Source organism: Vicia villosa, linkage group LG1 (genome assembly GCF_029867415.1).
Source record: "Vicia villosa cultivar HV-30 ecotype Madison, WI linkage group LG1, Vvil1.0, whole genome shotgun sequence".
Classification (NCBI taxonomy): domain Eukaryota; kingdom Viridiplantae; phylum Streptophyta; class Magnoliopsida; order Fabales; family Fabaceae; genus Vicia; species Vicia villosa.
In genome coordinates this window covers 246,294,038-246,310,771 of record NC_081180.1, presented here as the reverse complement: position 1 = coordinate 246,310,771, position 16,734 = coordinate 246,294,038, and the positions used below count along the sequence as shown (strand labels likewise).

The following is a 16,734-nucleotide window of genomic DNA, read 5'->3' as shown; positions in this document are numbered from 1 at the left end:
AATTATTATTTTTTAATGAAAACCATAATATATACTTAGGAATATTTTAATGTTTTATTTAAAAAATAAGTCATTCCTTATTTTCAAAATTGTCCTCCCAAACAGACCTTTGGAGGATTTTTATGTAATTTCTTAATATAGAATAAACACAAATTATGACAATTTTAATAATAATTGAAATCAATTTAAAACGCATACATGTTATGATTTTATTTAGAACGAGCAAATTGACATGTTTGTCCGGTTAAAGTCTCCCAAAAAAAAAAAAGGAGTATATGGACATTATTAAGAATGTGGGCCTAAAATTATAGTCTGTTTCAAAAAAACAAGGGTGGGACAGACACACGACTTTGAGCTGCACCTTATAAGCGGACAAACATTATTAAGGATGTTAGCCTAAAACTGTAGTCTATTTTAGAAAAATAAGGGTGGGACAGGCGCACGAGCTTGAGCTGCATCTTATAAGCAGACAAATATTAAGGATGAGGACCTAAAATTATAGTCTGTTCCGGAAAAACAAAGGTGGAATAGGCGCACGAGATTGAGCTGCACCTTATAAGCGGATACAAAGGTGGAATAGGCGCACGAGATTGAGCTGCACCTTATAAGCGGATAGACATTATTAAGGATGTGAGCCTAACCTTATAAGCGGATAGACATTATTAAGGATCTGAGCATAAAATTGTAGTCAATTCCAGAAAAACAAGGGTAGGACATGCGCATGAGCTTGAACTGCATGTTATAAGCGCGGATGGACATTATTAAAGATGTGGGTCTAAATTTCCAAAAAAACAAGGGTGGAACAGACGCACGAGCTTCAGCACGAGCTTCAGCTGCATATCTACGTCTAAAAATGTACATCCGCCATGGAGGGGAGCAGAGTAAAGAATGTGGGTCTAAACTCTGAACTAATGCAGGCAATACAAGGCGGGGGTCCCCTTTGGCTCCATGTATATATTTTGGTGGTAGTTCAAATTCATTTAGTGCATGGGCATGGCAAAACAAAAAATGAATCCGTTTGAGGGGGGGCCGTAATAAGAGACAAATTGGTACGACTTTGCATGTGTTGAATTCACACTTTATAAACTAGTAACCCACAAATCATTCCATACACATACACTTCCTTTTTTACCAAAACCTTAACGCTATGTTTGGGAGTTTGGAGGGGAGGGGAGGAGAAGGCTTCCAAAAATAAAATTTTAAAAAAATATAGAAAAATATTTGACATTTTTTGAAAAAATGATTTTGTTTAGAATGATAAAAGAGTCATTATCATTACAAAATTTTTAATTTTCAAAATACTATAACAACCTAAAAGATATTTCAAAAATTTATGTAAGCCCTTCAAAACCCTCATTCAATACAATTTTTGAGTTCCCCCATTTTATGGGGTTTTTGGTGTTATGAATAAACTCAAACCCTCCAAAACCCTCCTACCCAAAATCTTTTTATCCTTTTCACCCAATTCTTCTTATTTTTCAAAGTCCTCCCCTCCCTTCCCCTCCAAACTCCCAAACATAGCCTAAATCACGTTCTAGACTAATCCTTCCTTATCATTACAATTACAAATCAATTATGTTAATGAGTAGTAGTTAATTTGTAAAAACTTCTTTATCACCGGAGTACAATTGCTTGGGGTGTGTTTGTTTCAAGGTTAGAAAAATTATTCCTTGAAATGATATTCCCAGTATTAGTATTCTTTGGAATATTATTCCAACTTATATGTTTGGTAAGAATTTTGTTTCCTAGGAATAATGATAAAATTTGTTTAATTTAAAAATATTAAAAAATAAAAAATAATAATAAGTGTGAGTGATAGTGGGAAGTTAAAGTTGGTTGAACTTATTCCCATAGGAATATTATATTCCCACCCTTTAAACCTTGGAATAAAAATAAAAAAGTCATGTGTAAATAAGAATCCTGGGAATAAAAAATGCCTTGGAATAATTTTTTTAAACTTAAACAAACATGGGAATGTTGCATTCCCATGGCCATATTCCTGGGAATCTTTTTTACAACCTTGAAACAAACACACCCTTGTATAATATTTGTAAAAATTTGTATAATATAATTCTCAAATAAATTATTTCATTTATTTATTACAACATTTGTAAATTATTATATAATATAATTCTTAAATAAACTAGTGTTTTTATTTATTACAACATATAATCTGAACGGTTGTAAAAACACCAAGTGTCAAATTTTGGTGCAAGTAGCACTACAAAACATAGAACCACACAAGTCACATTCATTTTTCTCTCCCATCCCATCATCCACCGCCAATCTGTTTACTATAAATAATTAATTAAAAGAAATTTTATAATAAAAAATAAACTAAAAAAAAATTTATAATTAGAAAATGAGGTAGTATTAGTTTCCAACAAAGATACTTTATACATTATCCATCAACTAAATCTTCACATGAATTTATTAATCATAAAAGGAATGTCTTTAACATAACAAAAATGAAAAGAATAAAAAAGTAAGGTGAAAAGGAAAAGACATGTAAATTGTGACATAAAGACACTAAGAAACAGCCACTGTCCTTATATGCATACATTTCCATCATCTAATCCATATCATAAAATCCATTCACTATTATTCCCATTCATCACAGCCTGTAACACCAACAATTTTTTGTTCTTCAAAGAAACCAACAATTTTTAAGATAACTTAAAATATTTTTGGTTTTGATTCAAAGTTAAAGTTACTTTCCTTTTACAACAGTTCATACATTCTGTGAATCTGGTTTTTTTTCCATTCAGCATGTGGGAATCTGAGAGTGATTCAGCTGCTAGACACAAATATGGAGATGGAATTCTCACTTCAAACAAACTTAGTGTTAAGACTCAAGGATTTCTTCAAAGAGGTCACTCTTGGTATGTTAATTATATACAGCGGCGCAGTTTGTTGTCTGTTTGTCTGCTATTTCTGTATAATTTTGATTAGTAATGGTTTATTACATTTTGAAAAAGTTACTAAAAATCTAAAGTTTTTTTAATGCAGGTATGTTGCAACTGATATTCCAAGTGATTTTCTTGTTCAAATTGGAGAAGCTAATTTCCACTTACACAAGGTATCTTTCAATTCATTCAATCTATGATTTTCTTTTTTCGTGATTTTGAAGGTTAAATATGTTTTTAGTCTATACAAAATTCGGTGAACTTTCGAGTTTAGTCCTTGTTAAAAAATCGTAATTTTATAAAAAACAGTCGCCGTCGCGTAAAGGGTTTCGCGATTTCGGTCGATCCAGGTGTCGTGATACTGATTGCGGTGGTCATGGTGTAAATTATCTACAATTTGTTCTTTAATATAAAAAATGGTGATAACGTTATCGGTATCGGCATCTGTCAAAACTGTTTTGTCGCGGCCGTTTTCGCGATTGCGAACCATTTTTTTGTGCTACTATATGTTGAGTGTGATTTGTTGTTTTTGTTGTGAAAGTATCCTCTAATATCTCGAAGTGGGAAGATGAGTAGAATCATATACGAATCGCGCGAATCGGATGTGAATAAGGTAGTTATGAATGATATTCCGGGTGGATTTGAGGCATTTGAACTTGCGGCGAAGTTTTGTTATGGAATTGCTGTTGATTTAACGGCCGGAAATATCTCGGGACTAAGATGTTCGGCTGAGTATTTAGAAATGACAGAAGATTTAGAAGAAGGGAATCTTATATTCAAAACTGAAGCGTTTCTTAGCTATGTTGTTTTATCGTCGTGGAGAGATTCTATAGTGGTTTTGAAAAGCTGCGAAAAGCTTTCACCGTGGTCGGAGAATCTTCAAATCGTTCGAAGATGCAGCGAGTCGATTGCTTGGAAAGCTTGTGCTAATCCAAAAGGGATAAGGTGGTCTTACACTGGAAGAACATCGTCGAAAATTTCAAGTCCGAGATGGAATAGTAATAGTATTAATAATGATATGATGAAAGATGCAACGAGTCCGAGTAAGAATCAATTAGTTCCTCCGGATTGGTGGTTCGAAGATGTTTCGATTCTTAGGATTGATCATTTCGTTAGAGTCATTACTGCTATTAAGGTTAAGGGAATGCGATTTGAGTTAATCGGAGCTGCGATAATGCATTATGCAACTAAATGGCTACAAGGGTTGGTTAGCGAAACAACAATCACATTCGACGAAACAAGCAATTACGGTATTGGTAATAGTCTTAGTAGTAGTAGTGGTAGCAGTAGCGGTAGTAACTGGATTAAAGGCGGCGGTGGTGGACTTCATATGATTGTATCGGGCGGAACAAGAGACGAAACTTCAACTCTTCAAGCTAAAGAGCAAAGAATGATCATTGAGAGTCTCATAAGCATTATTCCTCCTCAGAAAGATACGGTTTCGTGCACTTTTCTTCTTAGGCTTCTGAGAATGGCAATCATGTTAAAAGTTGCACCTGCGTTGGTTACGGAATTAGAGAAAAGAGTCGGAATGCAATTCGAGCAAGCGACACTTTCTGATCTCTTGATTCCTTGTTATAACAAAGGAGAAACAATGATGTATGATGTCGATCTTGTTTTGAGGCTACTCGAGCATTTTCTTGTGCAAGAACAAACCGAAAGTTCTAGTCCAACAAGACACTCGATTTCCGAGAAACATTTAGGAAGTAACCTTAATGCAAAAGCAAGAGTAGCAAGACTTGTTGATAGCTATCTTACAGAAGTTTCAAGAGATCGAAACCTTTCATTGACGAAATTTCAAGTACTTGCTGAAGCTTTACCTGAATCGGCTAGAACCTGCGATGATGGTCTTTATAGAGCTATTGATTCCTATCTTAAGGTAAATATTTTCTGTTTCTAGAACATGTGATTTTGATTTCGATTTCTATGGTTGATGGATTTCTTAACGGTGAAGTTAACTAACAGGCACATCCGACGCTATCTGAGCATGAAAGGAAGCGACTCTGTCGCGTAATGGATTGTCAGAAACTCTCAATTGACGCATGCATGCACGCGGCACAAAACGAAAGGCTTCCGTTAAGAGTAGTTGTGCAAGTCCTATTCGCGGAACAGGTAAAGATAAGCACTGCACTATCCAATCCTTCTTTGAAAGATGTTGAAACCTTTACTCAACCAATGGTTACGAACCGAAAAACGCTACTCGAGGCGACTCCGCAGTCATTCCAAGAAGGATGGACAGCTGCTAAAAAAGATGTCAACACACTAAAATTTGAGCTGGAGAGCGTGAAAGCGAAGTATTTGGAGCTTCAAAACGATATGGAAAATTTGCAGAAACAGTTTGATAAGATGTTAAAGCAGAAGCAAAGTTCAGCTTGGAGTAGTGGTTGGAAGAAATTGAGCAAACTAACAAAGATGACAAGTGTGCAGAACCATGATCACGATATTTCGCCTCGGAGTAATAATCTAGCTTCTGCAGAACAGAACAGAAAGAGTACTAGAAGATGGAGAAATTCAATATCTTGATTCCTGTATGATGAGAAAATTTTCAGTTGATTTGCGATATTGTAATTTGAAGACAAGTCAATCACAAAAATGATTTTGTTTAAGTTATATGTAAAAATCTGTTGATTCTATGCTCTTTGTATTCATTTCCAAGGAACACATTCAATCAGAAAAAAGAGAGAATTATGTATCAGAATGTTTATAGATGAAAGTGTTATATTATGAGGATGAAATTAAGTAGCAAAACAAAGTTCATAAGTAGGGAAGAGAGAAGAAAGAGACAAGGCCTGTACTCCAAGATAAAATCATGTCATCATGCATAAATAAATATACGTTTAATAGAATGATAGAAATTTTGAATATTTTAGAATGATAGAAATTTTGATTTTTTTTTATTTAATATGTATTTGTTTCCGTTCGAAAACGAAAACTAGGAATGTTGGTGGTTGTATTCCATGTGGTGGTGTAGGCTATTCCGATGCAATTGTGCGGGGCGGACCTGCAAGTTAGTACTCCAATGTCCAAATTTGAGTGAATGGAAAAAGGGCGAGTGAATTATAAATAGAATCATACCCTTTTACTGCTCACGCGGTGGTTTATATACAATGAGCAACAATTGGACCTAAGCAATATTGGACTTGTGGCCGACCAAACACAATTGCCTCCAAGGCTTGCTGTGGCGTGATGTACGAGAAATCTTTCAAGAAACCGGGACGGGTATCCTTAGTCGGGATCTTATGTTTAGAAGTTAAAGAAATTAGGGGACATTTACATTAAATGCTAATTTCATCATTGAGACGTTTCACATGTTTTTCTTCACACAAGGCCCTAGACTCGTAGGTCGGGGCGTGATGCTTCCTCCTAGGGTGCTCGAGTGCACTCGAGTTCTGTTATATTTTCGAGGTGAGGTTTGACCCTTGATTTTTCATCTTTCTATTTTCTTTCATTTTCCAGCGTTGATTAATCCATCTTGCTTCATTATATAAAGATTAACTTGACTTTTCAAACAATTTTCATTCCTTCTTCCAACTGATACATACTGTTCCTTTTCAAATCCTTTCTTCTTTGCTAAGCTCCCATGACCTGATTTTGCTACCTGTCCTTTCTATTTGGATCCAATGTTCTTGATTCATCCTCATTTTCGAGTTTCTCTTTCTTCTAGTTGTTTCATCTATCCGCTTCTTTAATCATGTACCATTTATAGCCCCTTTTTCCCTTAATTTTGTTGCTTAGCTTTCTTGTCTTTACTATGGAAAATATAAAAAATATTCCTAAGAACAAATTGATGAGCCTAGTGATGGAGATTCTCCATTATCAGCAATATATGAAAATCCAAATTCCCCAAATTTTGATTCAGTATAAGTTAAATATGTCAACCCTATTTTTATTATACTTAGTGATAGTTCTGAGTCTGGTGACAGTTCTACAGAGAGTGGTGATGGACCCCTCACTGTTTCTACTAAGGGAATTACTGACAAATCTTTTAAAGAAGATGTAGAGGGAAATTTAAGCAGCCATGATTTAAGGGAGGTGATTATATGTCTTTCTTCCTCTATCAAATCTCACATGAATCTTGATGCTGCTATAGCAGCTTAAGATGAACAAAGAGCTCTTTTTTTGCCAGTACCTTTAGAGTTGCATATGGTCAGAATCCTAGTGATATAGAAATTAGAGATCATCTTACTTTTTCGGAGCAATAATGCAGTTTTTTACCAACATTACTTTTTTTAAGAGAGATGGGAAGCCATGGCTTGACAGAGACGTGTAGGTTCATCGGAGGCGGAAGATGCTCACTTGTACTGTTGGGTGGACATTGAAATGGAGGGGAGGGTCTCTTATTTTAATAGTGCTGAGAGTGGAGGAAGTTCATGTAGGAGTGGCATATTCCTCTGATACTAGAAAGAGGTTTGCAACTCTTTTAATGGGTGCTCCATCCCCTCTTATGAATGATTCTTTACTCGGTCGAAACTCAGTTACCTTTCATCGGGTTTGAGGAGGGGATACTAAGGTGCATGGAGATTTTCTCATCTACATCCAACAACCTAGGAATTCTTTAAAGTATATCAATACTTGGGAGTATCGGGACAAAGAACCACCCCTGGATCTCTTTTTTAATTTATTTTTTGTGCCACGCAACTTGAAGGATCCCCAATGTGGACAGGGGTTTTTCCCTCTTTATTCTGCATCCAAGATGTTGGACGTTTATATAGATGGTTGGAAGAATTTTAAGGATCATTTCTTTCTTATAACTCCTCGGACTCTAGCAGCCCATTCAATATTGTATAGGGTCCCTAAGGGAGAATCTACTGTGACCGGACCTCCTTCCTTTGCTCTAGTCAAATGTAAAGGGAAAATTTGAAAATGTCATGTCTGGAGCCATTTTATATGGGAATCACACAACCATTCAGTCATTTATGAATAAGGGTGGAAATAGGCTAGGCTAGGCTTTATAAGGTCTGGGCCTAGCCTATGATAAACTTAAAAGGCCTGAGTCTGGCCTTTGGCCTATCATAGACTCTTTTTTTGGCCTGACCTGGCCTTTTTAAAAGTTTGATCTGGCCTGAAATCCTATTTAAAAGCCTATTTCTCATTAAGATTTTCAATTATCCATATTACTTATGTTTTATAAGTCGGTCTATATATGTATATTTAGGCCGACATATTTAGTCTTTGTTCTAATATATATGCATATATAGGTCAACCTATTTAGCATTTTTGCTAATATATATGCATATATAGGTTACTCAATTTAGCTTATTTTTAATATACATGAAAATATATGTCGGCCTATAAGGCTTCATAGGCTTTTTTAATAGCCTGAACCTGGCCTATTTAATTAAATAGGCTTTTGAAAAAGCCTAAGCCTGCCCTTTTTGTTAAATAAGTCTGGTCTGACCTAGCCTTAAGTAGGCTAAGCCATATGCCCTTGTAGACTGGCCTGTCCTATTCCCATCCCTACTTATGAAAAGCTGGCCCCATGAGAGGTGCGAATGAAGGAGGACTTTATAGCCTTCAAGAAATACTTGGGTTTTAAAGAGGGTATATGTACTTCAGATGTGGAACCTTCTATGAAGGAAAGACGAGTTATCAACACTTGGACAGTAGTGGACGCGAATGATAACCAGGAAAGGAAGAAATCTTTGGAGAGAGGAGACAATTTGTTTCTACACTTGCTTTTAGTATTCCTTTGATGTTTGCTAATTATTCTTACTTTATTTTGTTGATACCATGGTACTTGTCAGAAATATTTTTCTAGGAAAAAGGCCAAGTCGATGGCTACTGCACTCTAGACTCCTCTTCCCACTCTGATTTCTACTCAAGTAGAGCTGATGATTGACCAACGCTCTAAAAACATCGATGTATTTACCATTGCTCATAATTATCCAGTTCCTCCTATAACAGGATGAAAGGTGGAGCAAAATGTCCATTGACCAGTTGTTTGCAACGGTTGGTGGAAATAATAAGTGAAGTCAGGATAAAAAATTAATAGAGTAAGAAGGTTCGAACAAGAGGTCCAAATCATTTGGTTATGGCACTGCAGGGATTAGTCTTATCGGTCCTAAATTCCTCCTCCCAAGCTTCCAACCATCTCCCCTTCTTAGGTTCCTCGGTCTTCCCATGATGTATGTGCTTTTGTATTAAGGACTTTCCTACACTAGTAAATTAAAGCAGATAACAGAGATCTTCTTCCACATGTTTTATGGTGCTTCCTTGATAACTCTGGAAGTTGTTGGTCGAGGGGAAATACTTGTTCCAAGCAACCCCTCTAAAGTTAAGGATCAATGGAGGAATAATTATGAGGCTGCTAACAATGAGCAGATCTAGATTCAAGAGAAGGCATCCAAGCACTAGAAAGAGGTGGAGAGGCTACAAAAAGAAGTAGATAAGTTGTCTAGTCCCCAAGAGGAAGTGGATGCCTGCGGTACTCCTTCTGACATGGTTATCAAGGTCTCCAGTCTATAGGGGTATCTGGATGATAAAGAGAAAGCCCTTGAAAAGAGAAGACTTTTGAGGAGACATTGTCATCCTGGGTTACTGTAGCCGAGGAAGCTTTGGGGGAAGGAGAGTAAAGCCCATAAGGATCATATGGCTCCATTGAAGAAGGAATGTGATGAGGTCGTTGGTGAAAGTATCAAAGAAGTCTTTGATCCTTTCAAGAACATTTGTGACCAAGTGTAGGTGTTGTTCTTGTTCATCCAGTTTCTCGACTGTAGATGCACCCCCATAAGAAGGTTGTTGACGTGGAGATTGTCAGCGACCAGGATGAGACTGAGGAGGAAAATAAGTGATTTTGTAATCTTTTGATGTCTTTGAGGCTTTTTGTAATTTACGTCAAGCAAGATTTTACTTCACGATAATTTATTTTTTTTCTCTTTGGTTTGGTGTGTTTCCCCGCTTTCTCTGTTTCACCGCTTATTGGCCCATAATTTTGTTTCATTGTTTATTCGCCTACGATTTTGTTTCATTATTTATTCGCATACGATTTTTCATCGTTTATTTTTACTTGTCCTTTTCTTGGAATTTTTCGTAAGCTTCAATATCGGCGAGGACCGTTTCCAACATACGATTGTGTCTTCTTCCTTGCCCCTAGGTTTTAGCCTTATTCAAGTTTTGTATATTGTGAGCTTCACCACCTATTCTTTGAAGTGGCTAGCTACCAAGAGGGGGTGCGCCAACATGATTTTGCGTGCCATAACTGCCTTGCACTATGCTTTCTTTAACAAATATTAAAACACTCCCACTAAAGAACATTGTACTTTCATATTGGAATATTACCCAAGAGTGTGGATAATTACAATCTTTTCTAGAACTTTGGAATACTTAGCTATAAAACTATTTATGTTTTGTAGTATTCCACATCCTAGGGATGAACTCCTCAACTCTAGAGTGTAAGCTCCACTTTCTGTGTTGGTCTTGATCATGTATAGTCCTTTCCAGTTGGCTTCGAGTTACTCGTTTATAGAGTTCATCCTTCTGATGTCAGCCTGCCTTAACACAAGATCGCAGAAAGGAGAAAAGCTTGAAATGGGCAAGATCGAGACAAAGAAAAGGAAAAGAAAATGAACTTATAAGCACTAGGGACGAAATCAAACCATAGCGAGATAACTAGCAACAAACCTCGCTTCAACCTAACTGAAACACTAAGACACTCACACAAGACTTCAACCTTATGAACGAAGAAGACGAGTGAGATCACCACCATATATATATATATATATATATATATATATATATATATATATATATATATATATATATATATATATATATATATATATATCCTTTCACACATTAGAAGATATCTAATGAATAAAATAAAAAATCATAATAATAATAATAATAATAATAATAATAATAATAATAATAATAATAATAATAATTTAAATAAACATGTTAATTGACACGGTTTATTCTCACCTACCTATAAGCATGTTATTAGACACTACTTATTCTCATCTACCTATAAATTCAATTGTCATGTGACATGGCAAGAGATTTTCACATTATATAGATTAAAATCTAAATTTTAAATTTTAAAATTTCAATCACATAATCTTAATCAAACGACTACCAATATATTAACCTTATAAGTGTTACCTACATCGCCAATTATCCATATCAATTTTAGTTTAGTTTTATTGATAGTGAAAATGAATGATAAGATATGTCTCTAAAGTCTATATGGTCATCTCAATGTCAAATGCTTCATAATTGCAACTTATGTTTGCTAAAGACACGACACACACTTTTTCTTTTATTTATTTATTTTGGTATTGTTTTATTCTTAAATTCTAGGAGCAGTATTTATCTAGAAATAACCAAATCAAATGTGGAAAATTTGTTTCAAGTATAGTTGGAGTCTTCTTATTTAGAAAAGTTAATTTTTTTTCATTTTAATTACTTATATTTTTGTCTTCTATTTTCTCTATGACTAAAGTTTTTTTTTTTTTTTGGTACTTAATTTTTAAGAAAATAGACATTTTGTTTCCATAATTTATTAGTGTACTTGTGAGTAAATATGTTTTAGTGCCACAATTTTATAAAACAATACAAATTTTCTAAGTCAGTTTCAAATTGAATTCTTATTATATTACTAATTTCTATGAAATGTCATAAAACAATAGCTCACCATAACACCTACTCCCTTCCTAATAAAATATAATTTTTTTGATATATAGTTTAACAAAATATAATCAAAAGTTGATTTTTTATATACTATATTTATTGATAATATAGCAAAAATACTTTTATTTTAATTCAATAAATTATATTAATTGAAACAAGATTTAATAAATCTAAAAAAATACTTAAATAAGATAGTAAAAAATCTCTTCCACCACTTAATAGATTTTTTTTTTTGAATCCAATCCTTAAAATATGATCAAACTTGTATTTTAAACTTTTAAATATTAAGAATCAAAATTTTTGGAGATATCTGAACCACATACCTCAAAGTTTAAGGTTCTTGAGAAACCAAAATTCATCATTCTAAAGTCCAAGATTATGAAGGATTTAGAATCAAAGGCTAAGAACTATTCAAGACCTAAAAGTTTTAAATCAAAAGTCTTGAATAATCTCAATCCTCACTACCTAAAGGCTAAGGTACAAGGTTAGAAGATATTTTTCACAACTAACCCCAAATGATTCATCAGATTATGGATAGCCCGAAATTGTTTTTTCTACATATATGCTTAAAGTGAGGAGCAAAACAGCAGTCGTGGTACCTGGACAGTGGCTGCTCACGACATATGACACAAGAAAAGCATATGGTCCAAACCCCCACTCTAAAAGAGTGAAGAAATATTCAATTTGGAGGAAACCATAAAGGCAAGATCATTGGTATGGGTTCTATTGGTAACCCCTCTATCTCTATCAATAATGTTTGGCTTGAAGATGGACTTAAACATGACCACCTACTTAGCATTAGTCAATTTTGTGACAGTAGTTATGAAGTGATGTTTAATAAGAACATATGTACATTCATTAATATTTCGAACAAGTCTATAGTGTTCAAAGGTAAGATATTTCTGACAAGTTTATATTGTTGAAAGGTAAAAGTAAAGATAATGTCTATAATTTTTTTTGAATTGGCTGATTGATAGGTGCCAAAATATCGATATTTTGAGTATATATTTGTGGCACTTATCGATTCTATTCTTATGGTTTTTGTAATAAAATTCTAACTTTTGTGTAAATATGTGCATAATTGTGTTTTTGATTCATTTTTATACCAATTAATAGTTTTCCATTCATTTTATAGGTATTCATCCATATTTGGAGCATTGAGTAATAATGACCAAAGGTTACGCTTCAAGAATGCAAATTTTACCAATTCATCAAAGAATAAGGCTCAAAATAAGGATGATAAAAATTATCAATTAGGTTGTCATTTAGTCATTGTTAGATAGAGCATTGAATAAGCTTTTCAATACTTTGAACCGGGCGCAATTCGGAGTTATGGTTCTCAAGTTACGGCGAAAACAAAATTTGGTTTTTTCTGCTACCCGCTTAGCGAGATCAAGCACGCCAAGCGAGATTTCTTGATATAGAAGCTCGTTAAAAGGGGGAAATCACATTTTTTAGGTTATGTTTTGGGGTATTTGTTCCCAACTCATCAAACGTTCATTCTTAGGGTAGATTAGGTTAGAAAACAACTATGGAGCTTGCATTTGGGTGATTGGAGGTGGATTGAGCGTCGAACGGATCTGACAAACCGGGAGATTTTCGATTCATTTCTCTTCCTCTTTGTGTTTTCTCTTATAGTTGGGTTTTGTGTATGTATTTACTTTGAACTCATGTATATTTGTCGTCCATGGCGTTATATAAAACTTGCTTTATAAATCTGTGTTGGTTGTTGTCTTAGATTTTTGTTTTGTGCTTGGGATTTGGGTTGCTTTAGAGATAAAATTCTTGAATCCTTATCTTGGATGATTATCTGTTAGTTTCTGAACTCTATAGATATATTTAGAGCTAACAATCACTGTGGGTATCAGTACTTAATGCTTTTGTGTTTGAGCGGCGCGCGAGAGATCGTCGACGCGAGAATACGGATGTTCTCGCGACTTTGCGTTAGAGATAACCTTAGTTGTGAATTGTCTCGTAGGTGCTTCAGAGATGAACACTTATGTGAGAGATACGTGATAACATAGACGAATATCGTGGATTAAGTATAATTAGTCGACAAGTTTAAGTTTGTAAGAAGTAGATCATATGTAAAGCTTGATAAGTCTTATTTTTTCGAAGAATGAATTCTTTTCTGTTCATATATTTTACTTTTCCATTCTTATACTTTTGTCATTCAAACCCAATTTCGAAACCGTAGAAACTATTGAATGGAATTCTCACCATCTTTGTGGACTCGATAAATCCCGGATAAATATTTCCAAAACATTTGTTGTTTGCCGCTATGCATGCTTCAACAAAATGGCGTCGTTGCTGGGGATGGTTGCTTGAATTGCATCGCAATAGTTTCCGTGGTTTTGAGATTTGTATATAACGTATATATTGTACATTTTCACTTATATATATATATATATATATATATGTATTTACTTGTACATGTTTACTTGTTTATATTCACCATATAAATTTATTTGTATATGTTACATATAAGTATACTTTTTTTGGTGAACGTTGGTGAAGCATGTTGATCTAGGATTAACTCTTTAATTACAAGTCTTCACTTTTCAACTTGCGTATTCAACATTCACCAATTTTTCTCTTTTTGTATTATATGTGTTCCATGTTTGTATATATGTGTTTGTTCATGTACATATTTGTATCTGTGTGTTTTCTTTTAAGTTTGTATAATTGTTGTATATATTTGTACATGTAACGTTTATTGAGTGTTTGGTTAGGACACTTTCTTTTGGCTTGTGCGGTGAGACGTCGCCATGGCATGACGGGAGGAAGCTACTTTCCAAACACCGAAACAATAAAGGTGTCGAGCTAACAACGTAAAACAAGCGCTTGTTGGGAGGCACCCCAACGGTTGTAAAATTTTGTTTATTTTTATGTTTAAAGGGTATTTAGGTGAAGTGGAGAGGGCTGGAACACCTAATTCTGTTATGGTTTTTCTGAATTTTACTGTCATTGCTTAGCGAGCACAACAAAATTTTCTTTTCTTGCTTTGTACCAGCAGTGTTCCAATTCTACTTGGTTCCATTCTGTTTCCCACTCTCACCAAGGATATTTAGCAGTAGATAATAGTTTTGTTTTTCTAATTCTTTTGTTGGTTGTTTGGATTCAAATTTTATTCGTTAATTCGAAGATTTTTTAGGTGATTTTTCAAAGATTGAGTGTTTCAACTTACGGATGTATGGTAGGATATTGTTTTTGAAATTTTATCATTCAAGGTACTCATTTATCGCTTTCTATAGCATAACATGTTTAGGAAACTTTTCATTTGTACAATTACCATACCATTCATTATTTTGCATTACTTGCTTGTTGATTGAATGACTTTAGTTCCCAAACCATAAATGTGAAGAAGCTTTCCATTGTTTACATATGATGGAGGCCACGATATTTGTTTTAACTGGATTTTATTATGCTTAATCTTTTGTTTATGTTGATTTTATAGAAGCATGAAAAGGATCAAGGCATTTTGTTTCATTTTGAGCACAACCATCATAATCAAATATGCAATTCACCTTGTGAGTGTGTGATCATTTGTCAACCCTTTTGAGCCTTTTTGTCAATGTCCATGTTGTTTTTTCTAAATGCTTATCTTTGAGTATTTAGTTTTCCTTTTTGCATGGATGTTGATTCTTTTTTCTTGAACCCTCAACTTTGTGTTGTTGTATGAATTTTTACCTTGCCTTAAAAAGTAGGGAGTATTCACATGATGATGTGGTTGAATTCAAGTTGGGGAGAAAAATGGTTTCTATTTATGTGGTTGTTGCTATGAGGTTGAAAAAAAAGAAAAAGAAAAAAATGTGAAAAGAAAAGAAAAAGAAAGAAAAAAATGAAAAAGTTTTGAAAAACAAAAAGAAAAGAGAAGCGAATAATTGTGCTAATAAGTTGTATGTATTGGTTTGAGAAACTTATGGTTAAGGAAGAAGTTTAATCGGAATTTTGTTGTTTGAATCTTTGGTGGATTGATCACTCCCTTAGGTTTAGGTAAGTTTTTGTTTCGATTAGCCTTAGGACTTATCCTTTGTTTGTTAACCAAGTCACATTACAACCTTGAAAATCCCTTGTGATTCTTGCTTTTGTAATTTCAATGTGATATTTAGATGAATGCATAATTTAATCTTTTGTTTGCAAGATTGTTGGATGAGTGTTAAAAGTCCTTCACCTTTGTGTGTTCTTCATCTTTTCCTAGGCGTGACTCACGACGTGAGCATGCATTGTTTTAGAATGTTTTGCATGATTTTTGTACTTAGGATTCGTTTCATTTACATGTTATCGTTGTAGGATAGTGGTAAGTATTTACTTTCTTTATACGTTTTTGTATTGAGCCATACATTTGTTTTTTATTTTCAAAACTTGTTGATTCACAATTCTTTGGTTTATCACTTTTGATTCTTTGATTTATTTGACATTGTTTGAGGACAAACAAAGTTTCAAGTTGATGAGAGTTTGATAAGTGCCAAAATATTGATATTTTGGGTATATATTTGTGGCACTTATCGATTCTATTCTTATGGTTTTTGTAATAAAATCCTAACTTTTATGTAAATATGTGCATACTTGTGTTTTTTATTCATTTTTATACCAATTAATAGTTTTCCATTCATTTTATAGGTATTCATGCATATTTGGAGCATTGAGAAATAAAGACCAAAGGTTAAGCTTCAAGAATGCAAAATTTATCAATTCATCAAAGAATAAGGCTCAAAATAAGGATGATAAAAAAATCATCAATTTGGTTGTCATTTAGTCATTGTTAGATAGAGCATTGAATAAGCTTTTCAACACTTCGAACCAGACGCAGTTCGGAGTTACGGTTCTCAAGTTATGGAGAAAACAAAATTTGGTTTTTTCTGCTACCCGTTTAGCGAGATCAAGCTCGCTAAGCGAGATTTCCTGATATAGCAGCTCGTTAAAAGGGGGGAAATCATATTTTTTTAGGTTATGTTTTGGGGTATTTTTTCCCAACTCATCAAACCATCATTCTTAGGGTAGATTAGGTTAGAAAACAACGATGGAGCTTACATTTGGATGATTGGAGGTGGATTAAGCGTCGAACGGAGCTGACTAACCGAGAGATTTTCGGATCATTTCTCTTCCTCTTTGTGTTTTCTCTTATAGTTGAGTTTTGTGTATGTATTTACTTTAAACTCATGTATATTTGTCGTCCATGGCGTTATATAAAACTTGC

At 34.1% G+C, this 16,734-nt stretch overlaps 1 protein-coding gene across 1 annotated transcript; it reads left to right on the top strand.

Moving 5' to 3' along the window:
- Positions 1 to 2,526: 2,526 nt before the first annotated feature.
- On the top strand, positions 2,527 to 5,604 carry LOC131645078 (root phototropism protein 3-like). Its single transcript, XM_058915734.1, has 4 exons — positions 2,527 to 2,882; positions 3,010 to 3,079; positions 3,448 to 4,785; positions 4,872 to 5,604. Exons 1-4 carry the CDS (start codon positions 2,770 to 2,772, stop codon positions 5,427 to 5,429), a joined length of 2,079 nt encoding a protein of 692 aa, XP_058771717.1. The 5' UTR covers positions 2,527 to 2,769; the 3' UTR covers positions 5,430 to 5,604.
- The last annotated feature ends 11,130 nt before the right edge of the window (positions 5,605 to 16,734 follow it).